The 15,656-nt window shown below is 38.9% G+C and overlaps 1 protein-coding gene across 3 annotated transcripts in view; it reads right to left on the reverse strand.

The window, feature by feature from the left end:
* The window catches only part of zfpm2a (zinc finger protein, FOG family member 2a), a 136,415-nt gene that overhangs the window by 78,187 nt on the left and 42,572 nt on the right, over positions 1-15,656 (reverse strand). For 2 of the 3 annotated variants that reach the window (XM_088411081.1, XM_088411080.1), the window contains one exon: positions 14,848-14,949. In XM_088411081.1, coding sequence (XP_088267207.1) covers positions 14,848-14,949 — 102 coding nt within the window. Of the gene's footprint in view, positions 1-14,847; positions 14,950-15,656 lie in introns of those variants that run through there. The other variant, XM_088411082.1, reaches the window with a different exon arrangement.

Below are 15,656 nucleotides of genomic sequence, written 5' to 3' on the forward strand. Positions count from 1 at the left end.
TACTGCAACTTTAATTATTGCAGGACCATGGGATTGAGTGTGACAGCGGAAAAGTGAAGGTTGAGGTGAGGCATTCTTGTCGCTTTGGATGATCTGATTGCCTTACTTATTTTAAAACTACAAACAAAGTACATTTCAAAATGGTGCTTTCTCTTTGTGACAGTTTAACTGTAACGGAAGCTAATCCATACACATGCTAAGAATGTTTTTCAAGTATTGAAATTATGTCTCTTGAAATGATGTCTCTTGAACTCCAACTTTAGTTGTCATTGAAAACATGACAGCTAACCAACAGCTGCCAACTAACTACTTCCATCAAAAAGCTGGCTAAGTTAGCAGCCAGCCTGCTGACAACAATCTGCAGAACATCTATCGTTGAAGAAGCACAGCAATTTTGACTGATTGCATGTACAGGGAGACAGAAAAACTTAAAGAATGATTGTCCTCACACAAAGATAAAGCCCACATCAGCGTCAACATCTAGAGGACACACACCACTTCTGCTGCAATACAATTATTTTAAATGCTTCCCTCAAAATGTTCAACCCATCAAAAGGACATTACTCCCCTTTGTAAATGTCACAATGATTGAGAAATGGATGGTCTGCTAACTTGGGATGTATTTTGAGAGACAAGTTAGTACACAGCTTTTTGTTGTTTTCGTTTAGTATTTACATAAATTCTACGTTTTTCATTTTTTTTTAATCATAAACAGCTTTTGTCTGAGGTATACTGTATCTGTGGCGCTCAGAAGGAGTATACATGGTTTATCAATGAATAAGAACAGAAAATGGTAAGTATGGCTGTGTGCATGTTGTTTCCAACAAATAATTTTCACGACCGCTTTTAGGGTTTTCTTTAATACAATCAGTGAAATACAAATACAGCTTAAATAGATAAACCATACAGGTATCCATTTTTCCTTCTGAGCACTACAGGTACATTTCAAATGTAAATTGTGCATCGTATTTTCTTCTCTAGAAACAGCAAGTAATTTTGGCCTATGAGTCAAAGTAATGCCAAAATTGCAGGAGCTATTCTGCTGATTAAAACACCATAATTGAATATGACTGCTTGCTGAAAAGCGATCAGTAGGTTCAGCAACTGTGGCAGACTGTCGACATGAAAGTGTACAGTCATTTTCACCTATTAAACGTGCTATAATCCAACAGCCCTTACCAGGCTATATGTCGCTCTGGCTTAATGGATAGCTGTTCGCACTGGAAACAGGCACGATATGCCCCATTTCTACCTACGTTAGCTACTTTACTCAAGAAATTTACAGTTTCCATCAAGAAATCTACCAAGCTCTACTCACATTTTCTGATACCTATTGCGTTGTGGTTCCAAAGAAAGCCCGGTTACAAAATATGACGTACATACTCTGACGGCAATTGATTTGTCCAAAACAGATTAGAATATGCGACACAAAAAACTAGACAAGGAAAAGATCCACCGTTAAAGACGAACGACGAAGAGAGGAATACGAATGAAAAGCTTTCCCTTCCACAACCTTCCTTTAATGGACTTGAAGTCAATGATGCAGTATTCCAAAACTGTCACAATCAAAGCACAGAGTACAATAATCCTTCTGCATGTTCCATTGTTTTTTGTTAGTGTAGTGCGCACACTACCGTTGTCGGGAACATGACGTCACTGGCGAGTTGAGGAGGGGCTCCTGAAGACTGGCAGGGGCAGTGGAGACACAATGTCCTTTGGTGTAAAACGGAGTAGATTAGCACAGGGTAGAGTGGTGCAGGGTAGAAACCGGGAGATGGGGCTTATGTTACAATTTCTGGATGAAACATTTATGGTTTTCTAGCATCCTTCGTTAGTGATTGCAGATGATTACAAAATTGTATTGATGTTGGTGGCTATAGATTGTGATGGCAATATAAACTCGCACCAACTACAGAATACGTCAACGAGTCAAGTCACCATTTGTTACCAAGAACACATTAAAAATAAAAGTGTACCAATGTTTTGATGAACAAATATATTTGGTAAAGTAAGGTTTATTTTGAATTTTGCCTTCTTACAACATTGGCAGGATGTTAGCGTCATAGCGTGAAGAAATATTGCGGATCGAGGGACTCGTCTTGCCTACAGTGCACATCAAATAAACAGATACTCGAGGCAGAAGTGTTTTTTTTTTAGCATTTTGTTTTAATCAATGCACCCAATGTACCTTACTGGTCCAATGCAAGAAAGAGGTCCCCCGGCTACCATTTCAAAAACATGAGTAACAAGCCACCTCAAGGTACAATGATACAAAGACTGTAGCCGATATATTTTGTCGTTAGTTCTCACTATTATGATTATTTTAGGTGGATCCGGAATCTCTTCCCAAGTCAATTACCAGGGTGCAACTTCCCCTGAGTAATGGGGAATTCTGTTTTTTTTTTTCCCTGGGTGACCTAGTTGTCTTTTGTGAGTAGGTTTTAGCCGAAGCAGTTTGACAGCCAACAGATAAGATGGATTAAGCTTTTTTTTCATCCAGTTTTGATGTGAACAGCGTAAAAGCGGGTTAAATCATTGAGTTTCAGGAGTATTTTTAAATGCCTGGAGATAGTGTGATAAAGAAGCTAAACCTAAGACTTGGGCTTGGAAGGTCAAGGTCGCAGCTTTAAAGAGCAGTTACCCCATGACAGGCCAGCTCCCCTCTCTCTCAGGGAGAGCTGAGTACCGTAGTCGAGCCAACCTCTCATCACTCCTAGAAAAGATACACGAAAGGAGTGAAACAAAATCCAGCTAGAGCTCAAAGAGCGGTGCACCCTCGCCTTGCGTGGGTGTGAATGTGTGCCTGAGAGAGAAAGAGCTTTTAGTCCCTGCTTGTCCCAGTATGTGTGAATGTAACGATGGGTGCGTGCCCCTGCCTTTGTGTGTTTGTATACTGTAAAATTTCACCCATGAGCAACTTGCTCCATAATTAGGTTTTGATTATTTGCGAGTGCAGAAATAAAACAGAAATTAATCTGTTGATATTAAGAAAGAAATGAGCCAAAAATTGAGAATTGCTCTTTATAGCCATGATGCAACATCTAATATATATATCAGGGGTGGCTAAATTCGGTCCTCAAGAACCACAATCCAGCCTGTTTTAATTGTGTCCCTTCAACTAACACACCTGATTCAAATGATTAGCTCATCAGCATGCTTTGCAGAATCCTGATAATGACACTGATTTGAGTATGGTGTGTTGGTTGAAGAGATACATTGGATTGTGGCTCGAACATATGGAGAATAATTTTATAAATAAAAAAAACATATAATACATATATCAGTATTTAGTAAAAAAATGAATTTAAACTTATGATAATTATTATAGTTTATTATACTTATAAAATACTTAATACTTAATATTTAATAAAAACATATATAATGCATATATTTATTAAAAAATGAATTTAAACTTATTATAATTATTATAGTTTATTATATTTATGATAGTTATGACAGGTTATATCCGGCCAACAGAGAAGGCCTTGCTGGCCCATATATATATATATATATATATATATATATATATATATATATATATATATATATATATATATATATATATATATATATATATATATATATATATATATATATATATATATATATATATATATATATATATATATATATATATATATATATATATATACACAGTGGGCCCTCATGTTACGAGATTAATCTGTTCCGCGGTTGGGCTTGTAAGGCGAATTCACGGTATGGCGAGTAATCCAAACCTATGTTAAATAGCTATATTAAATAGCTAATGTGTTTAGAACCCCAGGTAAAAACATCAAAATTGTACACACATATTAAAAATTGGTACCAAAATAGTAGAGTAAGTGCTACGTATATATAATATACAGGTGTAGAATCAGAAAACATCATGAGTAAAAAATATAGAAAGGATTTGTTTACCTTTGAGTGGCGCTTTTTATGCCCATTTTCCCTAGTAAGGGTAGCCTAGGCTAGGCTAGCTTCGTATTTCTCGATTATCTCCAGCTTTGCTTCCATAAATCAGCTTCGTACTTCTCTCTTTAACATCACTAGCAATCTTGGGACCCATGGCTAACCCTTTCAAGTTTGAATTTAGCAGTAAAAGGCACTATAAATATGGTTTTGTAATCACCTTTGATAGAACAAAGCTTTACCGTTCCGCCATTTTGAAACAAGTGAGGCCAACCAATGTCAAACCAGCATCTCCATCATGTGACAGCAACAGAAAATAAGTGCAATTTCCTAAAAACACCAGATGGAGACAAAACAACACAAATACAGCCAAACCCCTTGGGTCATGACTATTGTTTTTGTTGCAAAACCGGGAAAAGAGGGGACGAAAAAACTCAGTATTCCACATCGCAACGTAAGCCAGGGACGTTGTAACATGGGGTCCACGGTGTGTGTGTGTGTGTGTGTGTGTGTGTGTGTATATATATATATATATATATATATATATATATATATATATATATATATATATATATATATATATATATATAGCACTATAATGTTTAAAACACGTACTTACTTAAGCGTGCTTAACATGGGCATAGAAGTTGACAGGCATACTGTACAATCAAATGATGCTTCTTTTTCAATCCATTCATTTGCATTTCAAACCGCAGGGCAATGAAGCCATTGAGCAAAAGCAAAGGTGAAGAGGCGGAAATCACAACAAACAAGTCACTGATGTTACATAGGGTCAAATTCCAACATGTTTACTTATCAGATGTCACATCAGGCCAACAGTGAGAGGTTTCTGCTCCAAAACCTTTCCACCGGGACATATTTAGACACATTTTGTGGACATCTTTTCCCTCACTGCTCCTCATGTCAGTGACAGGGGAGAGTAATCCTATACACAGGCTGCTATTGTGAAATGAGAAACTAGCCTCCTTCACTGCCAGAGACCAGATGCACCTCTCTCTCACACCCTCTCTCTCTCTCTCTCTCTCTCTCTCTCTCTCTCTCTCTCTCTCTCTCTCTCTCTCTCTCTCTCTCTCTCTCTCTCTCTCTCTCTGTCCTAATCTGTAAACGACTTAAAGGAGCCTTATCTCCGGGCTCTTCTGCTTCATTTCATGCTTGATTTACTTTAATTTGTCTGATAGGGCACAAGGATTTGGAAATGGCCCATCTTTCGGTGGAAAATGTTCTGATTTTTCTCTGGCATTGTTATGTGGAGGTTTTTGACTTTTCGGCCCTGTCCCTCGCTTTCATTCCTCCATCTCCATCTCTCTTCACCTCACACTCTTCTGTTCTCTTCTCTGATCTCCTTTTGCCACCTTTTTCTCTCTGAATGGAGTGCAGGGGTCGGTCCAGCGCAACAGTCTGTTTGAGTGCATTTGGATTCAAACCAACACAGCCAGTAACTTTCCCACATTGCCAAGTGCCATTTTTCTGATGGGCAATAGCAACACTGGAGCGATATTTGCCTTTCAGATCCACACACCGAGCAGCCAAGTGCTTCAAACCACAAAGATCTTATGTTTAAGTTAAGGGGCGACCGGCCTTCCACTTCACCAAGTGGCTGAACGGCTGGCGCTGATAATGTTGCTTCACAGTGTGCGACGTGGACAAGCGACATGCTCTTACAGATGCCGTGAATTTTTCTCTCTTACCCGCACAACTTAAATACTTGCATGGCTGCCTGACTGCTCTCGTCACCAAGACATTTTCTCACTTGTGCTGAATGACAGCACAGGAAGGGTGTTATGATTAGAGAAGCCCAGATCCTGAATAATCTCCATCCCCTTCCATCAATGAGCAAGGCACGGAGGCAAGAGAAAAAAGTCACTGAAGGAGACATGGGGAAAAGAAAGATAGGAGCTCTGTGTACAGAGATGTCATATGGCTCTGCCAGCTTCCTTTACCCACTCAAATCTAAATCCATACAACCGCAGACTGAACAGTCTGAATGACGCTATTTTCAAATTATTAACATTCGAGATGTACTGAAAAAAGGGAGATTACAGACTCCATCACGAATTTGAGGTACGTGAGCTCACATGCTTGCGACGCACACACGCACGCACACACGTACACACGATGGTGTGAAACGTCTTGACGTTCAAACACGACAAGAAACAAATGGTTAACCCCATGCTCATTCACACAAACAGGCGTGTGCGCACGAACACACACGCACACACGCAGGAAGAACGATTGAAATTCATCCCACTGCCTGAATTTACTTAACTGCTGGGTCTGTACGTGGTGATAAACGGAGTGATGATCCGGCAACACGTCTTTATCCATGCTTTGCTTTAATTAACAGTGCCTTGTTTGTTGAAAAGATGATTAATATGCCAATGAAAACTGCATAATTGAATACTGCAACACTGGTGCAATCAGGGAGGAACATGCATTTTTTTATGAACTTTTGATTATTGTTATCATATACAATTATTATGTATTTTAATTCCCCTTGACAAGATGTTACCACCTCTTCTATTCTTGAACGGAAAAAACAAGAGGATTGACCAGCAGGGTTTGCTGTGCCTCACCAATGGGTGGCCTGCACACACATGGGCACAAGCTGATGCTAATACAGGGGCCTGACTAATAGCAATTTTACTGATACTGATGTTGGTTTTTGGTAGAACAAAAATCACCACTTACCAATTAATCAATTGATGAATAAAAAAACGATACGAAACAACAACAAAAAAACAATGCACACTGCTCAATTAGGGCTGGGCATCATTTGAATATACACAATTCCGGTTCTGATTCAGTTTCTTTGATTTGATTCCAGTTCCTTATTTTCTCAAGACTAATTCTCAACAAATATACAATATTTACAAATATACAATATATACAAATATACAATACAAAAAATAAATTATAATCATCATCATCATCATAATTATTAATGAATTTGGATATTTTGGGGCAAATCATATGAACTCATGTCTTTTTTAATTTTCTTTTTTTTGTTGATGAACTTTATCATGTTACTGAAAAGGCTATTTATAAACAGTATGTTAATTTTAGCTGATTTACTTTTGAAAACTTAAAAAAAAATACAATAATACAACACATGCAACTGACCGTTAGTTGAAGGGTTAAACAAGTGCTTTTTTTGTTAAGAAGCCATAAATAAATCAAATCACAAAGCTGCATTTGAAGGATAACCAAGGAAATGTTTCTAATCCAAGCAATCTATGTAACCATATACTGCATGTGAGTATTACCATGCATAATGTATGAATGCTGCAGCTAAGTATGCTAAAAGCTAAATATTACCTAAGGTAAGTATATGCATTTGACTGACTCACTATTTTAGTTCCACTTCTACTTGTTGTCTCAAAGTTGGCATTAGACAGACTCTGAGCATTTGCACCATGACCAGCCCAGACAAAACCACCCCCGAGAAGAGAGCTGCCACTACAGCGACTCCATGGCTAGCGCCACGGCGGTCCCAGTGTTCCCTGCATCAATGATTGGTGGCTGACTGTGACGAGTTGCCATGCAACCACGCCGAAGCTTTGGCAGCAGGAGGAGCCTATATGCAAATGCGTGCAAACATCCGTGCGCTGAACTATCAATCAAAATTTAGCACCGACATTTTGAAATCCAAACGGTTTAGGGAAAATCATAACATAGTCTGAGTTCCAAATCTCAAAAGCCAACCCTCCCCTTAAAGTTTTTCAATAGGTGTCAATTGCACATGGATTTTCACTCGTCAGTCGCCAGCCTGGTCCCTATTTTCCGCAAATAGCAAGCAAATGATAGCAAATAATAATTAAATATATCGTTAATGAAAACAACAACTACAAAAGCATTGACTTTCATCCTATACACCCCAACATAGCATTTTTCTTTAAAATGGCATGAAATTAAAGGCAAATTTCTAATAAATTTTATCTATGTTTAACATAAAATAGACATTTTGCTTAGAACACACAAGAAAATTAACAAATAATACCTATTTAAGTACAATGTAAAGCACATATCCAATGACAGAAACAAACATTAAGTAAATGAAGTCATATATACTTTATTCTGATGTGTGTTGGTGTCATATTTAACACCCATTTCACTATTGTGCTCTATATTAACGGACGGTGACAAGGTTTTGTATAGAATTCTGCTTAGGAAATAATGACGCCATTAATTAGCGAATTGTGTATAACTGCTGGTAGAGTAAAAAATGACTGCGAACAGCAGCCCTTTGGCCAATTAATATGGCTTATGTTAGAAGGACCATGTAATTGTTTTGGTCAAAATATTGTTCGGTCTTGAATTAATCCCCATAAAAACCATAGACATGGGCAACAAATAGTCTTGAAAGGATGGATTTGGGGGTTGTATTGATTGCTCACTGTTGGAATGCCTTTGATCCTTATAGATAAGTAGTAATATATATATATATATATATATATATATATATATATATATATATATATATATATATATATATATGTCAATACAGGCAAAATAGCATTATGACATATATTGTGAAAATACTTACGCAGAAACAAAGCCACGCACATTAAAAAAAGAGACTAGACCAATCCATTTTTTTAAAAGTCTCTCCCCTCCCAAAAAAACCTCGTAATTTTCAGGTGAGCAGTCCAGAATCTACTCAGGATTGTTTCCCTTCCCTAAGCTTGAATTGTCTCCATGTTAATACTAAATAAACACATGAAATATTCAAGCAAATAAAATGATACCTCTTGAACGTGTGCAGCCAAGGGCGCCTGTGAGGGTTCGTACTGCAAAACAACCATATTGAAAGAGCTGAAGAAAAACGCAGTTGGTGTCAGCCCCCCTGCTAGAAACTGCACCATCAGACCCGTTTTAAGTCAGCTTCACATTTGGTGACAACCCATATTTTCCCTCGGAATTCTTTCGGCTTGCTCATGTGGAAGCGCAGTAAAAAGATAGTATTGTGAGTTTTGTCTTCTAAGTGGACATAATTTCAGTTGATATGCAGACAAAATGGTTGGGACTGAATTATCCTATTAAAGGCATTCTTACGAGGCTACATCCCACACATCTGTATAAAACTAGAACAGAATGTGGCGACATCTTCCTTTGATGATAAGAACATTGATTACATTTTGCCCTATTTTAGATGATATAACTAACAAGCATGAAGTTCCTCCATAAAGCCTCTTAGTATTGCGGATCAGTGACTAAATTTGCATCAAGACGATGCAGCACGGGAGTACAGTGATTTGTCTAATCTCTTGTTGCATATTTCATCATTATAATCACACACTAGAGTGTGTGCGGCTTAGGTAAACGAGGGTTGTTCCTCACACAGGTGATCCCTTCAACAACAAATACTCCTTGAGGAAATTTAGGAAAAGTTGTTTCACTGATGACAACTTGTTTTAAAATCACTCAGTAGAGCAAGTTTGATAAAAGTTGGTGATGGACTTTCATAATAAGCATCAGAAATCTGCGCCATTCAAGTTATGTCGGACTTGTCAGAAGACGTGTGAATAAACCCCTTTAGGTACGAGATAAAACCTTTCTCTTCCCGGACAAAATTGCTGTGATGCACATCCAAATTTCTTGATTACAAGACGGCGGTGGTGCTGGCAAATAGGGTGGAGGCTGGGTGTGCGGGGAGGGCTTGTGGAGTCGTGCAGAGAAAGTTTCTAGTTTGCTGATATAACAGTCAAGTGTGTCTATAAGTCTACTTAAAAAGCTTAGGTATCAGTGGAGACAGCTGTGACACCCTCGTCTTATGATTCTGTCGAGACAGTACACTATCAAACCTTTCATACAGTTCCCAAGCTACATTTCTGGTGACAAAAGCTTTGCAAAAGCCTCCTGAAGGATTCATCTATATCCTAATATTTCCAATCCAATTTAAGTGGAGCAGTCAGAGTGGTCTGCGCACTAGTTTACCAATCTTTGCTTTCTAAGACTCCGTATGCTGAAGGCTTGAGGGGTTCAATCAATGGTGCTTTGATCTCGACTGGAACCATAATTATTTAACATTGTTACAAGGATTTCTCTAATCCATCCTACCATTAAATCCCTTTTACACCCTCATCTTCTGCAGCCTAATCTGCATCTGGGTGCTCCATTTGTCTCTCTCCCCTCATTTTGGTGTATCCCTCTCTCCCGTGGCTGCGCCCGGACTTTAGAGAAGACTTAAGTGCCAAGTTGCAAAGTGTCTCGTTTAGCCCAACCTGACTGGACTGTTGCTGAGTGACAATTGCAATGTGTTTTGTTTCGGGTTTTTTTTTTGTCCTCTGCAGCAAATTCACTACGCGTTTCATAAGGTCAAATTATGAAGACATTGCTACAAGTTGTTAGCCGAACTGTACCTCTTTGCTAGCCTCATACTGTATTTCAACAGCCAATGGCTAGTTCTTCATTTTGATATGACAACTCAATTAAGGCACTGGTTCGACTGTAGATTAATTGACAATGGTTATTTCACACAAAAAAACAAGACAAAAAAAAGGACGTTCTGTTAAATCATTGAAACACACTGATAAAGTCGTTTGAACGTATTAGTTAATTACAGGCTAAATGATGAAAATATTTTTTCCGATATTGCCACAAGGTATTGACTTTGGCATGTTATTGTGCATTACAGCCACTTCACAGGAGGGCAGGACAAAGCTTGCCATTAGTGATTTATTTTTTAAACAGAAAATACTGCAAATAATGAATGTGTCATTCCATTTTTACCATGGTCTATCCATTTTGGGGGGGCAGTTCCACATTTCCAAAAATAATCATGGTGGAAGACTTGTTAGCACGTTTGGCTCATCATCAGGTCATCCATCACCTGAGATTTGAACACTTTCAAATCTGAGAAAATTGAACTTTTCAACAGATGAAATTTGGTTAAAAGGGTTCTTTGGCCTCAAACCCAAAACAACATTTAGAAAAAACAAAACAAAAACAATTGATTCCTGGGGCATCATATATATATATATATATATATATATATATATATATATATATATATATATATATATATATATATATAGACATAGGGCGCCTTACCAGTTGCTTCAGATGCTATTGTGTTCTTTTTGGTACTTGTTCTATTAAGCTTTCGTATACAGCAAAATAAGCTTTTTTAGACTGTAAGACTAATCACTGTTCCAATTATTTGGATGGAGACACCACTGCCAGTTTCCCTGTTGGAGCCACTACCTGTTGCTTTCTGTGCAGCATCCATGATGATTGGTGATTAATTACTTAAAAGCAATACTGTAGTTGCTAATTCACTGTAATATACTTGGCGGGTCAATTAATTGACAAATCAGGTAAACTCTTACTTTGGAACCCATTGCTATGAGCCATAATTGTCTTTCCTACCATCTCAACAGCATTAAGATACTCCGCTACAAAAACTAAGGGAATTCATCTGATTGATTGATGCACTAAGGTTTCCTCCATTGGTTTATACTAGTCATCACTTTGAATAAGAACTAAAGGTCCCGCTGTCCTTTAGCAAATATTTGCGTGTCTTTGTTTCACCACGGCATAAATAGCTGCATGGGCAACCACAAACATTTGTTGAGCCACCTGCCAAAGTCTCGTGGCCATCTGGTCCTCCTGTTCTCCTAGTATGACATATGTGCATTAAACCTGAAATGTTTTTGGAGGTGTAGGAGGTGGGGGTGAGCATAAAGTGGATTGGCCAAAGTGTATTCTGCATTGGATGGAGGCACAAATGATTTTTTTTACATCTAAAGCTGCATTTTCAGCATGTGTCTGTTTGATGCATTGAAAATTGAATGGGGGGGGGGGGGGGGGGGGGGGGGGGGACAATGGATCTTCAGTTTTTATGTGCGACTGTCAGGTAAAATCCACTGGCTGACCCCTTGGCCATTGGCCAACTGGCAGCAGAAGCCGAGCAAGATGGGCTGTGCTGTCGTTGAGGGAGCCAAGCAAAACCATTTGTGGACAAAGTGGCCACATTGCTCCTGTTCCATTCTGTCACACTCTGTTCTTGGTGCACCTTCTGCATGGCAACTACAAACAAAGCTACCTACTGCAAGCATTAATACTTATTATCGAATGAGTTTTAATTGTCATCTTACTATTCTTTTATTGTTTACTGATAAAGGGCGCAGCTGTAAATGTGTTGCCACTCAAAAATGCTGTCTTTACCCATTTTCAGAAGATTATAGTTATTCATCAATTTCTTCTTGCTGCTACTCGGGAAAGGTTCACTTTTTATTTTTAGTTCAGTTTGTTTCAAAGACCAGAATATGCCTTGAATTCCTAACTAAGGCATTTTTCTAGGATGGCCACCATGAGTAAAAGCACAATACAGACGTTTTGCCTTTTACCAAATCCTACAAAAGCAATGCATGTTCTATTGCTTTATCGATATTATTGATACTCACTTATTTTTTGTAAGTTTTTCAGACGCCCCACGATGACGTCCCAAATTTTGTGAGGCTTAATGCTAATTCATAATAGGGAACACAAAGGCGCGACTGTTCTCAGTATTTCTATACGGCATTGCAAAGGGGGTGTGGTTTACACGCCAAGGCACTTAGATAAGGCCGGGAACAAGTTCATTAGCAAAGTTCGCTAGTTGAAGCACGCCTTTCCCAATTAGCCTAGAGCAGAGCAAGCGAAAGAGGATGAGAGACACTGAGACAGATTTCTATCGCCACTCGTCCATGAAAATTACAAGAATAGCATGACGCGCTATCTCCCAAATCAGCGGCTGATTGCAAAAGTGCCATGACAAGAAATGAACACGAGACAGAAGATCAGCGTGCAGATTTGCTTGAGGACATACTTGTAAAGACAAGGGGAGAGAAAGGCAGCTCACTGGGTGTTCCACATCAGAGACTCGGCACACGGAACAACAGAGACAGCTATCAGATTAATATTGAGTCATCGTGCAAGGGTCTCTGCTGCTGCAGACTGAGAACCAATCAGAGAACAAGGGCCAATCATGGACATTGGCTTCATACGTGCACGGTGGAGATGAAAAGCAGGCAAAAAAAAAAAAAAGAAGAAGAAGAAATGTTCAATTACAGGATGTAGATTGTAAAGGCTTTTGTTGTTACTCAGCAAAAAGGAAAGTGTACAGAGGTGTTTCAATAGAATCACCAAAGCAGGTGGGCATGTTCCGAGTTAACCCGCCTCATTAAAAGTCTTGTCTCTCTTTTTATGGAACGGCCATTACACATCCTATTCAGATGCACACGTGGAGTGATTAAAAATTATCCGTGGGTGATCATAATCACACCTGCTTTAACTTAAGCCAGCCACTAACAAAGAACTTTTTCAATATGGAGCTATCTGAACATTTACAAAGAGATTAAAAGGTAGACAGTCACAAACTAAATAAATTTGCTTTCATCGCTTTGAACAGGAAGTCGTGTCTTTTCAAACGGCCCTATCTGATTGTCTGATTTGCCTCTTTATTCAAATTATAACATGCCCATCTGACTTTTGCAGTACAATGGGAAAAATTAAACAGGGAAATGACCTTTCATGTGAGCCTTGATGACAGAGTGAATGGCATTATTATGCGGAAAGATTAATTTCTGCCTACTCTGTGCTGGCCGATGAGAAAACAGAGGAAAGACAGGGTCACTCAGTATCGCGGCGACATAGGCGTCGTATTTGTGGAAACATATTGCTTTGAACGAGGTCCTTTTCCAAGCCTTGCTGTCATGATGAAGCTTGTGCCAGCAGGATGGACGTATAAGAGATGGACACAGTCATTTACTTTGATTTTTTGCTTTTTTTTCTGGGTGTGACACAGCGGATATTAGGACACTGCGCGGAAGTCGACAAACCGAAGGCCGCTTGATGGCTGAGAAGCACTCAGGCTGCGCTTTAGTAAAACATGAAATGAGCAATACACACAACCTCCTCCGCAGTTCAACAGTGAAGTCCATGCAAGAAAACTACAGTAAGTCCAATGCTGCCAGAGGAGCTGTGTGTTTCAGAGCCTCTAAGTCTCATCCTGACAAGTAAGTAGAAGGCAAGCAATAATTACAGTCAGTCGTGCATCTGACCACGCTACTTTACATCCATTCCTCCTTTTCAAAGTCGTATTTTTAAGCTCAGCGTTTCTTGGGCCAAACTGTCTTTTCTCTGCATGTGATGCCTTTTTTTTGTCATGGCCTCCATAGTTCTGAGCTGACCCTCTCAGCCCTGTCTCCTGACTGATCACAGTGATGGTTTATTACTGTCGTCCCAGCGCTCTTATCTTTAGCTAGCAATGCTCATTTCCTTCCCCAGATTTAAATGCAAATGTGAAATTTAATGATAAATGCATTATCTGATAGGTGTGATAACGCTGATTCACTGTCAGTATAAAATACACACCCCAGGGGGCTTTTAGCTTGCAAGCACAACTTGCCCAAATCCACTTTTTCTCGCTCACTCTATTCTTTTTTCGGTCTCTCTGGCTCGGTTTGCCAACGCCTGTACCTGCAATACATTATTGAGGTCATTTTATACATTAACTGGAATCATGTTTTGAGTGCTCAGCAATGTGTATGCAGTCTGTTCAATGTATTATCCATCACTTTGATGAAGGCACCTTTGGTAGAACGGCAAAACACGATTTGCGCGTGAAAACACACACATACACACCTTTGGTGTTAGACGGATCCAAAGCATGTTGTTTATGAAAAAAAAGTGTTGTACATGTTGGTAAATTCTAACTCAATGATATAACGCTCGTTTTGTTGCATGCAAACCTCTGACGGATTGAGCCAGCTTGGAATTGAAGACACAATGCTTCTATGCTTTGCTAGCCCAATCACTTCTACTTACTGCCATTCTATTTGCTGTATTTTTCATGTGCAATGCATTACAAGTTATTAACAACTTGGATGGCCTTCAAATGATTTTGTGGAGTGCCCGTGTGAATGCCTTGCTTACTTGGACCATCCCATTCATCCGGCCCCACTGAAGCATGCCTCGTCTTCTCAGCCTGTCTGTCTACTTCTGGTTCTCCTGCCTCTTGGTTGCCATCGTCCTCTCCTGAAAGAAAGATTTTTTTTTCAATCCCTTTTAAAACTGATACAACAAATACAGGAGCATTACAAATACTGTAAAGTGATGCACCTCATTGAAAATGAGGATAAATGAGAAACACCCCATAGATGCGCGTTTGCCAAAAAATGTACAGTGAAAACATTATATGATGAGACTGCCTTACTCAGATAATTACATAGTGTGTGTGTGTACATTAGCACTTTAACAGTAAGCTCACAAGGTCCAGCTGCACACTTATATGAAGAAGGATTTCGCATGTGTTCTTACAGGAAAAGAAGGAAGTGCCATTAAACAGGAAGGAAAGCCATGTGCTGGAGAGAGGTGGCTATTTATTACCGTTTGATCTATTGTGGTGCGAATGAGGATGTGTGTTATAGGATGTAGGGCCCATTTGAGGTCTTGGGATTCAGACAGTATATTTGAGTATCTTGCTCAAGGAAGCAAGTGCTTAAAGTCCTTGTTAAATAGACACAACCTCAAAATGCACATCAGTGGCATTGCTTGGTGAGCAATTTTGAATGTACTTAATGAAAGAAAATTTGCATGTTTGGGGACATGTCATCACTGGAGGTGGAGCTCTGCATCACAAAGAGTGAAAAAATAGAGATTTGATTTGAACATTTTACTTTAAATTTCAGTTCTCTGCAGGGCACTTTATTTTTATTTACTTTTTTAATCTTATATTTCAAATA

This window comes from Hippichthys cyanospilos, chromosome 3, assembly GCF_059441005.1.
Source record: "Hippichthys cyanospilos isolate Australia breed blue-spotted pipefish chromosome 3, RoL_Hcya_1.0, whole genome shotgun sequence".
In the NCBI taxonomy this organism is placed as follows: domain Eukaryota; kingdom Metazoa; phylum Chordata; class Actinopteri; order Syngnathiformes; family Syngnathidae; genus Hippichthys; species Hippichthys cyanospilos.